This window comes from Sander lucioperca, chromosome 3 (genome assembly GCF_008315115.2).
Source record: "Sander lucioperca isolate FBNREF2018 chromosome 3, SLUC_FBN_1.2, whole genome shotgun sequence".
Classification (NCBI taxonomy): domain Eukaryota; kingdom Metazoa; phylum Chordata; class Actinopteri; order Perciformes; family Percidae; genus Sander; species Sander lucioperca.
This window is the reverse complement of record NC_050175.1, coordinates 46354758-46368107: the sequence shown is the minus strand read 5'-3', so window position 1 is coordinate 46368107 and position 13350 is coordinate 46354758. Positions and strand designations below refer to the sequence as shown.

At 42.9% G+C, this 13350-nt stretch overlaps 1 protein-coding gene across 1 annotated transcript in view; it reads right to left on the bottom strand.

Moving 5' to 3' along the window:
- LOC116062382 (multidrug resistance-associated protein 9-like) overlaps positions 1-13350 on the bottom strand; it is a 39037-nt gene that overhangs the window by 4641 nt on the left and 21046 nt on the right. The window contains exons 17-23 of the mRNA XM_031317058.2: positions 10266-10448; positions 6953-7179; positions 3284-3421; positions 1995-2184; positions 1258-1347; positions 706-892; positions 19-178 (exon numbers count right to left, since the gene is read on the bottom strand). Coding sequence (XP_031172918.2) covers positions 19-178; positions 706-892; positions 1258-1347; positions 1995-2184; positions 3284-3421; positions 6953-7179; positions 10266-10448 — 1175 coding nt within the window. The remainder of the gene's footprint in view (positions 1-18; positions 179-705; positions 893-1257; positions 1348-1994; positions 2185-3283; positions 3422-6952; positions 7180-10265; positions 10449-13350) is intronic.

The window sequence follows — 13350 nt, the reverse complement described above, 5'->3', positions numbered from 1 at the left end:
AGTGGTAGCCGAGGTTACCTGACAGTCCCAGTGAACAGCATGGGGTCCTGGGGGATGATGGACAGTTTTGTGCGCAGGTCAGACAGACTGATGGATGTGATGTCCACTCCGTCTATCAGGATGCTTCCTGCAGTCGGTTCAACCAGCCGGAACAAAGCCACAGCCAGAGACGACTTCCCTGTACACACAGACATTTTCTCTGTAGCCTTTCATCACCTGACAACACCTCATCCAACCTTCAGGCGTGAACCATGTAGCTCCAACCTCCTCCCTAACTTCCCTGAGTATTTTGGAATGTTTTGGAGTTTTTAGGAAACTTTGGAAGTCTTTGTAAGTCTTCCAGAATCTTTAGTAGTCTTTGGGAGTCTTTGGTAGTCATTGTTAGTCTTTGGGCATCTTTGGGAGTCTTTGGGGATCATTGTGAGTCTTTGGGAATCACTGTTAAATGATCGTGGGTTTCTTTGTGATTGCCCAGCAGCAGACCAGGACACAACGGAGGGACTATATGTCTCATCTGTCCTGAGTAAACCTCCAGGGTTTCCACGATTCAGCCTGCTGCCAACCAGCCGAGACAGACATTGAATGCCAAGACATCAAATTTAGGATTATATACAGTTTGTTCACTCTTCTATGGTTCTTTAAACACGTGTTTATTCATTATAATTGGACCCCAGCAGTGTGAGACAGCTGCACACATGTTCTTACCGGAGCCAGTCCTTCCCACAATGCCGATCTTCTCCCCAGCTCTGATGTGGAGCTGCAGCCCATTGAGGACAACAGGTAAGTTCTGTCTGTAGCGCATCTTATAGTCCAGGAAGGTGATGACTCCGTGCTGAGGCCAGTCCTCTGAGACCGGATCCACCTTCAGCTGCCCCTCCAACTCCTCCGAGCCCTAAAACACAACCAACACTTGGTGTCAAATCAGAGAGCAGACCAGCAACATCTCTGGGAAAGTTTGGAAGTCTTTGTGAGTCTTTGGGAAACTTTGTAAGTCTTTAGGAATCTTTGGGAGTCTTTAGGAATCTTTGTGAGTCTGTAGGAATATTAAGAGTCTTTAGGAATATTTGGGACTCTTTAGGAATCTTTGGGAGTCTTTAGTAATATTTGGGAGTTTTTACGAATATTTGGGAGTCGTTAGGAATATCTGGGAGTCTTTAGGAATCTCTGGGAGTCTTTAGGAATCTTTGGGAGTCTTTAGGAATATTTGGGAGTCTTTAGGAATATTTGGGAGTCGTTAGGATTCTATTATAAACTGACCATGATGTACTCGAGCAGGCGCTCCACGGAGATGAACCTCGCTTCAACCGAAATCAGGGACAGGATCAAATACTGAGAGTTTGCCGACAGCTGGAAACACAAACATTAATATTACTATTTACCAATTACACTACACATGTACATGATGAGAGATACACACTTTATTACTTTTAAAACTCCTATGTGGTGTGAGTGTGTGTGTGCGTGTGTGTGTGTGTGTGTGTGTGTGTGTGTGTGTGTGAAAGCAGTATTCAGTATTCAGATTACTGCAGTAAAAGTACTAATACCACACTATAAATATACAGTAGTTACAGTATGGCGTTTTATATATATATATATATATATATATATATATATGTATGTCACATTCCTGAGCGAGTAATTGTATGTTTTGAGCACAGAGAACTATATTTTGCAATCACATTACATTGCATTTTGAACATAAATTAACACTCGCAAAAAATAATTTAGTTTGAGTAAACAAAAACCTATTTCGTGCACAATAAATGTATTTGCATGTCTTTCTCTGCTCGCAGGTAGACGCTGCTGCGCTCCAGTCATGTCTCCCTCGCTCTCAACCTCTTCTCTCTGCACGCTCAACTCTAGACACACTCACTCAAATTTTCACAGTGTTACAAGTGTGCCACAAAACCAACAAATCGGAGAATTAAAGGTCAATTCTGATTGGCTGTTCGTCTCCAATTAGATGTCAAGTAGCAGGAAACAAACATTTTTACCTGTAAGATGAAATTCAGAGAGAGGGCTTTTAAGGGGGGGCTGCAGACATCATTGGAGATGAAGACGACCAGCAGAGCGACTATCAGCGTCATGATGACATACAGAGTATCCATTATGTTGGAGATCCAAAATAGGCCGTAGTTAAACAGTAAGAAGTGGTTAGCGTTGATGTCAGAAAGGCTCTTAAACCTGCAACACAAACAGCACGAGTCGAAGACATCAGCCATCTCGCTCAACAAGTTTATATCACAGACTGAAACCTTCATTCTATCTAATTTCCAGCAGGGGGCGCTACAGAAAATTATTTAGACATAAAATATCTTGGATAATTGAAGTGAATGTGAGGATCTCCACTTGTGCGTTTTCTTACAAATGAGTCACAAAGCTCCTCTAAAAGATGACAAAGGAATATGAAAATGAGCAAAGGAGTTACCATAACAAAGGTTTACAGGTGTAGATGAAAGTATTGTTGAACAATCAACTTCCTGCTTGTTTATTGGGATTTCTGAATACATAAAAATAGCGAATTTATGAATTCAGTAAAACAGAGAGTAAGGGTGTTTTCACATATAGCCCGATCTGCCGACGATTTGATTTCTCTAGAAACCTGTACGTTTATCTATCCTGCTTCTGTTACAAATCTGCGGGGACCAATCACAAACTGGCTTATCCACCTGGCACGCTATTGGCGGGTGTAACACGATGACGATAGAGAAGTGACCAAGTAGCTTTTTGTTTACATTCAACATGGCGACCTGTTGATGCTGCTGTCACTGCTACGTCACCCAGATCGTTGATCTGATTGGTTGAAGGACTATCTAATGGCGTACATTTGAACTATGCCCGTTGATCACGCCTCTTGTGCAGAGAAAATACAAAGCAGACTCCCCAGACTAATGTTCAATCTGAAAAGATTGAGCTTGGTCTGATGATAGCCAGACTAGTTTTCACATCGAAAACATTAACAATTTAATTGAACCGAACCAACATTTGGACCAACAGAAAAGGACTCAGTTCTTTTTTTGTTCACATTGTTAATTTACTTGAAAGAAGACTCAGTACTCTTTCTGATGGGGTCTCAGGGCAAAGGGCAATACCTACCTGAAGCATGTTGTGTTCACAATGCAATTGAAGTGAACCTCTTGTTACAGAGGGGTCTGAGTCCCTTTGGAGTTAAAAATGCTGACTAATATGTCTGAGTTCTTATGGAGGGCTGAAACGGAAGTGAACACTGAATTCAGTGAGTAAAAAAAGAGATGAGTTTCTCTGAGCTGTCTTTAAGTCTCACTGCTCTGTGTAGTTGTGCGTCTTGTCGTAGGCGTGAATGGTGCCGAGGCCTTTAACGATGGAGGTGCACAGAGAGATGCAGGGAGAGCGACTGATGTCCTCCATCTTCTTCAACGTACAGACGTTTTTCAGGAACAGGCTGCAGGAAACAGTCGGTCTTTATTAGGGCTGATGGAACAAATTCCAAAATGTGAATATAATTCAAATATTAAAAAAATCAATACTATTCAAATACTGAAATTACTGTTTGAATATTGCTTTTTTATATATATTTAAAAATTTTTGATATGCAATCTTCCTTTCTTGCCGCCTTGGCCTACACGCATGTGAAAATGCAATGCTTTTGTTTCGTCTGATGAACAATAACGTTTTTGAATCGATACACAATCATACACGTTCCCTTAATATATCCACACTGTATCATCATCACAATGCTATCAAAAATGGTGGAGAGCAACGTCGCCACGGAAACGGAGATCACCACTCCTGACAATTTGAGAAGCGATGTGTGGAAGGTGTTTGGATTTCAATCCATAAATGGAAAAATTACAGATAAAGAAGTGGCAATCTGCAGAATATGCAAAATCTGAATGCAATATCACTCCTCAACGAAAAAACCTGAGCGCACACCTGACAACGTTGCACCCTGACAAGCTAGGCAATCTGTCCGAGGAACCGCCGCTAACACAGGTAGGAATTACTTCTTTTCTGCCTCTCTCCTCATCACGGGGCTTACCATCTACCCGCCAAAAGGCGATTATAGACAAAATGACACGGTTCATCTGTAAAGATATGAGACCGATCAACATCACGCAGGGGTCTGGATTTAAAGATTTTATTCACGAGCTTGAGCCAAGGTACACGGTTCCTAGACGCGCAACAATCATTGACAGAGTTGTGAAACTCTATGACACAACATCAGACAAATGATCAGTGGAAAAAAGATCGCCCTGACCACAGATGGCTGGACATCACCACAGAGGCATATGTGATGGTCACCACACATTTTATAGATAATGACTGGGAATTAAATGATGTAATTCTCAAAATGGCTGAAGCGCAGAAAAGCCACACCGCTGAGAATGTTGCTGAGTGCATCTCGAACATATTCGGAGAGTACAACGTTAGTCGTGAGTCAGTGCTTTCCATCACCACTGACAACGCGGCTAATTATATCAACACTGTCGAGAGGCACCTGCAGGCCGTCAATGTCCTGTGCATGGCACACACCATTAACCTGGCTGTGAGGAAAGGGCTGGTAGTGCAAGCTATAGAAACTCCAGTCAGCAGACTGAAGGCCACAGCACTGCATTTTAACAAATCCACTACAGACAGCTACCTTTTGGAATCCAAGCAGAAGCTGCTTGGTCTTAAACCTGCAAAGCTAATGAACGACTGCGCTACGCGATGGAACAGCACTTATGACATGGTGTGTCAGGCAGCCGAGCAACAAGCTCCGTTAGCAGCGGTCATCATGGAGAAGAAACTTGGTCATCTCGAGTTGACTACCAGCGAGTGGACCCTTATGGAGCAGGTGAGTGACATAAATTATGTACATATATGTATGCATCACATGTAATAACCAGGTGATATTGACCAATTAATAGGCTAGATTTTTTATTAATAATACAGTAGAGGGCATAGCAGCCTATGCATAGCAGCCTATGCATAGCTGCGTCACATTAAGCTGCTAGCCATAAAGTTATTCTAATTTTGTTTGTGTGTATTTTCGTACGTGAGAGCAGTGCTTAAGCCATTCAAAGTGGCCACTGAGGCGTTATCCACCGACCTTTTTCCAACAGCATCAGCTGTTCTCCCCCTGAAGTATGTACTTTTGTCACATCTTCAGCCATCCACCGGTGATCCAGCAGCACTCATTGAAATGAAAACGAAGATAAAGACGGACCTCTACAATCGATACAGTCGAGACAAAGATGCCTTCAAGCTGCTTAATACGGCTAGCTACCTCGACCCGCGTTTCCATCGGCTAATTCATTTGGAACGAGACCAACGGCAGGAGGTACGGGAGAAAATAAAAGGAGAGATCAGTCAGCTGCCAGCGTTTACGGAGCGAGCAGCCATGGCTACGGGGATAATGGAGAGGAGAAAACCGCTCTCAGTGCTATGGGGGACCTTTTTCGTGATGTTTAACCCTTAGATGTAGGAGCCATGCTAGAGCAAGAAATGTTGATCTATGAAAGTGAGACCCCACTACCCACCAATAGCAACCCATTATCATGGTGGAAGACGTCACAGTCTAAGTACCCCCACCTTGCCCAGCTGGCACGGTGCTACTCCCCGGGCCCCTCAGTTAGAGCAGAAAGGGTTTCTCCACGGCTGGATTATAGTAAATAAAAAACGCTCTGCACTAGATTCAGAAAACGTTGATCGTCTTGTGTTTTTGGCCAACAACCTTAGGGATTAAATCCTGCCAATGTTGTTTGAAATGTTGAATGTAAATGTTACGCACTTTGATTTAGGCATCTTCATTTTATTTTAATTGTTTTTCTTCAGTTTGTGAAGATCGGTTGTGTTCAATAGAAGCTGTGCAGTTATTGATGCCGTCTCAGCAGCCATTGTTTTTTTTATATCAAAAATGTCCATTAAAGTTGACAAATTAAAGTCATTACTTTTGTTCGGTTTTATTGTTAATAAGAAAGCGAAGTTTCCAAATGTTTGTAATGTAATGTTAGAAATCCCTCAAGTGGAAAGAACGTGTAACAACAACCACATGCTGATAGTGGCATTGGCGATCCATAAGCCTGTGTAATGTCGTAAATATTAATAATTGATGAATTTGAGCATTTCATAAAATAAGGAATGGAATTTGAATAGTATTATAGAGGAAGATTGACAGCCCTAGTCTTTACTGTCACTCATCAGAGAAGAACTGATGCAACAACTACCATCCTTGATTATTCATTTCCAATGATATTATTGTACAGAATTTAGAGATGGATCAATGAATTTGTTTGTTTAAATGCTGCATCCTGATCCTTACAGAAGTTTAGGGGATAGCACAAGGGTTTGTGTTTGGTCCTCTACTGTTTACGTTCTACATTAGCAATAGTGTCACTCTAACATAGACAAATAATATCTGTCTTTATGCAGCTGACACAGTCTTATCTGCATTGCTTTCTCTTCATGTTTGTCTTCAGTTTTCATCATAATCAGATTACCTGAGGATAAAAAGATTATATATAGAGTTGTTCTGATACCGATACCGGATGTGATATGATTGTTATCGTTGTTCTATGGCCTGGCTCGGGTTAAAGTCTTTGTAAAACATGTAAAAAAACAGACAGAGAATAAATGCCACTGAACATTATATCAACACCTAGTTTGACAACCAGTCATAGCCATCACTATTCACTGTTTACCCAAACATAACCCATCCAGTGTCTGGGGGACCTATTCACTGTTTAAACCCAAACCTAACCCATCCAGTGTCTGGGGGACCTATTCACTGTTTTAACCCAAACCTAACTAATATTTAAGCACAAGATCACTTGAACCGTGAAATAATCATATCCCAGACTGAAGTGAGCTATTACTTTTATAAAACATCATCAACATCATCAAGTCATTGGCAATATGAAAGTCACACACGCAAATTCAGGTATCGAAATCTGTTGTAATGTATTAGCTCTGCTGCAGAGTGCTTACTTACCTGACAAGGATAATTAAGACCGTCACCAGGATGCACCCTGGCAGCAGCATGTACGGGAAGGTGATTACAGAGATGATCAAACTGGAGATGGCCATCAGAGAGAACACGAGCTGGATGTTGAGATAAAAAGGCACAGCAGAGTCCACCTCGTTCTGACACATGGAGAAACAGTTGAGGATGCGGCCGGTTGGAGTCGTGTCAAAGAAGCTCATCTGTTTTGCTAAGATCTGAGGGAAATACCGACCAATCAGCTGAGTTCACTCATCAATCACAGCTACCAGAGCAAAAACATGAAGAAAACCGTTTAACTAGGTGTTCAAAAGGTCAGCTTTAGGGCCTTTGCATGGTCCTTGAATGCCCCCTTGTGGACAAATAAAATTGAGTTTCAGTAAGTTTCGTTTCTTCACCACTATGTAGAGTTGAGTACCAATTAAGGCCTTTATTCTGCTCTTGCTTTGTGCAGGTTAGCATAGCAGATAGCTAACATCAGATCCTTGAAAGAGTAGAAGAGTAGAATGTAGGCTTTTAGTTAGGATCTTTACAATTTTGTAAAACTGTGGAAACATAAAAATATGGCATTACACACTGCCCATATACATAACCATGAACATGCAACTCTAGTCTAGCATATAGCCATACCATAAGAAAATAAGAAGTCATAATAATGAGACTTACAGGACTAGTTAACATTTAAGCTTAATTTAGGGGTGTGATGAACAGTGGCAATAATAGTCACAATAAAGATAATGGAACTATGACTAGAAATAGTAGTTGTAGTAGTTCATGGCGTAGCAGGGCACTGCAGGGAGTAGCAGGACGTAGCAGGGCACTGCAGGGCGTAGCAGGACGTAGCAGGGCACTGCAGGGAGTAGCAGGACGTAGCAGGGTTACAAACCCTCCACCGCTGGTCTAGGCGAATGCTGCAACTCTGCTGCTTTATCAAAGAGGAGAGTTTTAAGTTTATTCTTAAATGTGGTGACAGTGTCTGCCTCCCGAACCCAGACTGGGAGCTGTTTCCACAGGAGAGGAGCCTGATAGCTGAAGGCTCTGGCTCCCATTCTACTTTTAGAGACTCTAGGAACCACAAGTAACTCTGCATTCTGGGAGCGTAGTGCTCTAGTGGGACAATAAGGTACTAAGGGCTCTTTTAGATATGATGGTGCTTGACCATTTAGAGCTTTGTAGGTCAGAAGAAGGATTTTCAATTCAATCCTGGATTTTACAGGAAGCCAATGCAGAGAAGCTAATATAGGGGAAATATGATCTCTTTTATTAGTTCTTGTTAGAACACGTGCTGCAGCATTCTGGATCAGCTGGAGAGTTTTAAGGGACTTATTTGAGCATCCTGATAATAAGGAATTACAGTAGTCCAGCCTGGAAGTAACAAATGCATGGACTAGTTTTTCAGCATCGTTTTGAGACAGGATGTTCCTAATTTTAGCAATGTTGCGAAGGTGAAAAAAGGCTGTTCTTGAGGTTTGTTTTAAGTGGGCGTTAAAGGATAGATCCTGGTCAAAAATAACTCCTAGATTTCTGACAGTAGTGCTGGAGGCCAGGGCAATACCATCCAGAGTAGCTATATCTTTAGATAATGAAGTTCGGAGGTGTTTGGAGCCCAACACAATCACTTCAGTTTAACATCAGAAAATTGTAGGTCATCCAGGTTTTTATATCTGTAATGCATGCTTTAAGTTTAGCTAATTGTCTGGTTTCGTCTTTCTTGATTGATAAGTATAATTGGGTGTCATCCGCATAACAGTGAAAGTTAATTGAGTGTTTCCTAATAATATTGCCTAGAGGAAGCATATATAAGGAGAATCGCATTGGTCCAAGCACTGAGCCTTGAGGAACGCCATGGCTAACTTTAGCGTGCCTGGAGGATTCATTGTTAACATTAACAAACTGAGATCGATCTGATAAATAAGACTTAAACCAGCTTAGTGTGATTCCGTTAATGCCAACTAAATGTTCCAGTCTCTGTAATAGGATGGTATGGTCAATAGTGCGTTTAAAGGTGAACCGTTAGCTTCTAACTGCTTTAGAAGACAGAGATCTACTATTTAATAGTCTACATCTAATTTTCCTATTCTGTTCTATCATTGCAGTGGTAGGTTTAATTCCAATTAGGTTGTTAAGCATAGCCCCTCTTTTGTTTACCTTTGATTTAACCGATCTGAGTCGGGGGACAGACTCCGTGGTTATTAGACTATGAGACTGCTCCAACAGAAGCCCAGAGGAGCGCGTTGCACTGCACCTCTGATTACTAATATCAAACTTGGGTTGTCATGGTTTATGACCGAAAATAGACTCGGTCAGATTTCTTGATATGAGAGTGTCTCCGTCCAAAGTGGGATGAATGCCGTCACTCCTAATCAGACCAGGCTTTCCCCAGAACACCCTCCAGTTATCTACGTAGCCCAAATCATTAGCTGGGCACCACCCCGACAACCAGCGGTGGAAGGATGACATGCGGCTGTACATGTCATTACTGATCAGGTTTGGCAGGGGTCCAGAGAAAACTACTGAGTCCGACATTGTCTTTGCATATGCACAAAGTAACTTAACAATAATTTTGGTGATCTCCGATTTGCGTAATTGGGTATCATTACCACCTACGTGAAGTATGATCTTACTGTATTTACGGTTATTTTTAGCCAGCAGCTTTAGATGGGATTCTACATCACCTGCTCTGGCCCCAGGGACGCACACGACCGCGGCCGCTGGAGCCGCCAGCCTCACATATCGCAGTATAGAGCTCCCAATAATCAGAGCTGGCTTTTCAGCAGGTGTGTCACTGAGTGGGGAGAAACTGTTAGAAAGGTGAAGATGTTGCCATAGGCTCCGGTTTAGAGCGACCGGCGTCATGTGCACTCCCCGGTTTAGAGCTAGTGCTACTCTTCCTTCGGACAGTCACCCACTCGCCCGGCTGCTCGGGATTTGCCGGGGGACTGCTAACAGAAGCTACAGTATGTTGACCCGCACCAGCTACGCTAAGCTGGCTAGCTACAGAAGCATATGATTTTGATTCCATGGTGCGGAGCCGTACCTCTAACTCGCTAAGCCTCGCCTCCAGAGCAACGAATAAACTACATTTATTACATATATCATTATCACTAAAGGAGGCAGAGGAATAGCTAAACATCTGACACACCGAGCAAGAGAGAGCAGGAGAGGGCGAAGAATTAGCCATTGCTAATGGCCAAGCTAAAGTAGCTAACAGCGTTTTAACAATTGTGAGATCAGTGAGGCAGTCGCTGTAAGAGAAGAGAAGATGACAGATGACAGATATATCAGAGATTTGTTTTGGTCTTACGTTGCTGAGCAGCTTGTTGTGCAGCGTGGTGGCGGCATTAAGCGTGACTCTGACGAAGCAGAAACATTTGATGAAGCAGATGATCAGCAGACTGCCCAACATCGCAGCACATACCAGGTGGTAGAAGTGCAGGTCGGGGTTCAGAGAGACGTTGTCTCGCTCTGAAGATGTCATGTTGGCAGTCTGGGAAACAACACAACAACCTGAGTCCAGCTGTTAAACATCTGGCAAACGTATGCTGCTGAGAGCCACAACATTTGAAAAATGTTTTATGTACCTTTAGTTTGTAACATTTCCAGTTATTACGTAAATTACTACAGACAAAATAAAAATATCTATTTACTGTAGGTGAGCAAACTGAGGATTTTCATTCATTCTTGTTTACCTAAAAACGGGTATAAAATAAAAAAAAACAAAAGAATATCATTTCACTCATTTCTTATAGAAAATATTGTTTGTGTGAAGTCACTTAAATTATTCAAACTGCAAATATTAAAAGTTTGTAATTTGTGTGTTGGTGTTTGATGCTAGTGTTTTTACCAAACTGATCTCACAGAATTCCGTGAAATGAACACGGCCCCTTAACTCAAAATCTGGGGCAGTTTCACGGAATTGCAACAGATTCGTGATGGGCCCACAGAAGAATTCCATGAAACATGGATCGCTGAAAAGGAAAAGGTTGTGGGTGGGCTTACGTTTCCATGACACTCGGGACAACAACGGGATGGTTGGGTTTAGGAAACGTGACACGCAGGACACAATCCCCGGTCTCCTGGGTGAAAGTCCTGTGTTGTTTGACCCGTCCACCCCCCCAACCAACCTCCCTATGTGGATTTTTGGCCTTTCATACTAATCGCTAACGTAGTCGCTCTTACAGTTTTTCTTGATTGCTTTGATGCAGCAGTCAACTCAAACTTCACATATTTCAAACCAGTTAACACACAGACCCAAACAGTGGCACTCATGGTCAAAATGACACATTCTGTTTGTAAAAGGCTCTAACTGTGCCAAAACATTTAAAATATGCAACAAAAGAAAATTTTGCCTTCAAACGACACGACTTACAAACAAGTGTATGAGCTCTTCCAATCAACCATTACACAGTGGACACCAACATACTAAATACAGCACTCAGTGGGAATCAGTGCACCATAGCTTGTCATTGTAGCCTGCTACTGTATGTAGCTTTCATGCCAGAGACATTTGTTCATTTTTGCAAAGATTTGGATCCAGAATCAGAAATGCTTTGATGCACATTGTATTGAATCCATTGATTCTTATTTTGAAACTGTGGCTGAAAACTGAAATACTGTAAATATTACACAAAATACATGTAAACCAAAATAAAATATATTAGAGTATAATACATTAAGAAAATAAAAATAAGATCTATTACAGTAAAGTATATCTCTTCTGTCTTGATGATGGGGCCACATGGTCTAACCCTGCAGACTGATCTATAGGACCACATGGTCTAACCCTGCAGACTGATCTATGGGGCCACATGGTCTAACCCTGCAGACTGATCTATAGGGCCACATGGTCTAACCCTGCAGACTGATCTATAGGACCACATGGTCTAACCCTGCAGACTGATCTATGGGACCACATGGTCTAACCCTGCAGACTGATCTATGGGACCACATGGTCTAACCCTGCAGACTGATCTATAGGGCCACATGGTCTAACCCTGCAGACTGATCTATAGGGCCACATGGTCTAACCCTGCAGACTGATCTATAGGGCCACATGGTCTAACCCTACAGACTGATCTATAGGGCCACATGGTCTAACCCTGCAGACTGATATATAGGGCCACATGGTCTAACCCTGCAGACTGATCTATAGGACCACATGGTCTAACCCTGCAGACTGATCTATAGGGCCACATGGCCTAACCCTGCAGACTGATCTATAGGACCACATGGTCTAACCCTGCAGACTGATCTATGGGACCACATGGTCTAACCCTGCAGACTGATCTATGGGACCACATGGTCTAACCCTGCAGACTGATCTATAGGGCCACATGGTCTAACCCTGCAGACTGATCTATAGGGCCACATGGTCTAACCCTGCAGACTGATCTATAGGGCCACATGGTCTAACCCTACAGACTGATCTATAGGGCCACATGGTCTAACCCTGCAGACTGATATATAGGGCCACATGGTCTAACCCTGCAGACTGATCTATAGGACCACATGGTCTAACCCTGCAGACTGATCTATAGGGCCACATGGCCTAACCCTGCAGACTGATCTATAGGACCACATGGTCTAACCCTACAGACTGATCTATAGGGCCACATGGTCTAACCCTGCAGACTGATCTATAGGGCCACATGGTCTAACCCTGCAGACTGATCTATAGGACCACATGGTCTAACCCTGCAGACTGATCTATGGGACCACATGGTCTAACCCTGCAGACTGATCTATGGGACCACATGGTCTAACCCTGCAGACTGATCTATAGGGCCACATGGTCTAACCCTGCAGACTGATCTATAGGGCCACATGGTCTAACCCTGCAGACTGATCTATAGGGCCACATGGTCTAACCCTACAGACTGATCTATAGGGCCACATGGTCTAACCCTACAGACTGATCTATAGGGCCACATGGTCTAACCCTGCAGACTGATATATAGGGCCACATGGTCTAACCCTGCAGACTGATCTATAGGACCACATGGTCTAACCCTGCAGACTGATCTATAGGGCCACATGGCCTAACCCTGCAGACTGATCTATAGGACCACATGGTCTAACCCTACAGACTGATCTATAGGGCCACATGGTCTAACCCTGCAGACTGATCTATAGGACCACGTGGTCTAACCCTGCAGACTGATCTATAGGACCACATGGTCTAACTCTACAGACTGACTGCTAGTTGAAGATTTGTGTGAAGGAGTGTTCAACAGGTGCTTCAGTGATGTCATACTGATGGAGGTAGTTTCTAATAGTTAGGAACAGATGGTTTCTGTTTGGTTACCAAAGCTAAAACAATGGAGTCTGGACTGCTGGAATGACATCCTTGTTAACTGTTCTGCTAAAGGGTGGCGGGGGGGGATGTCAAT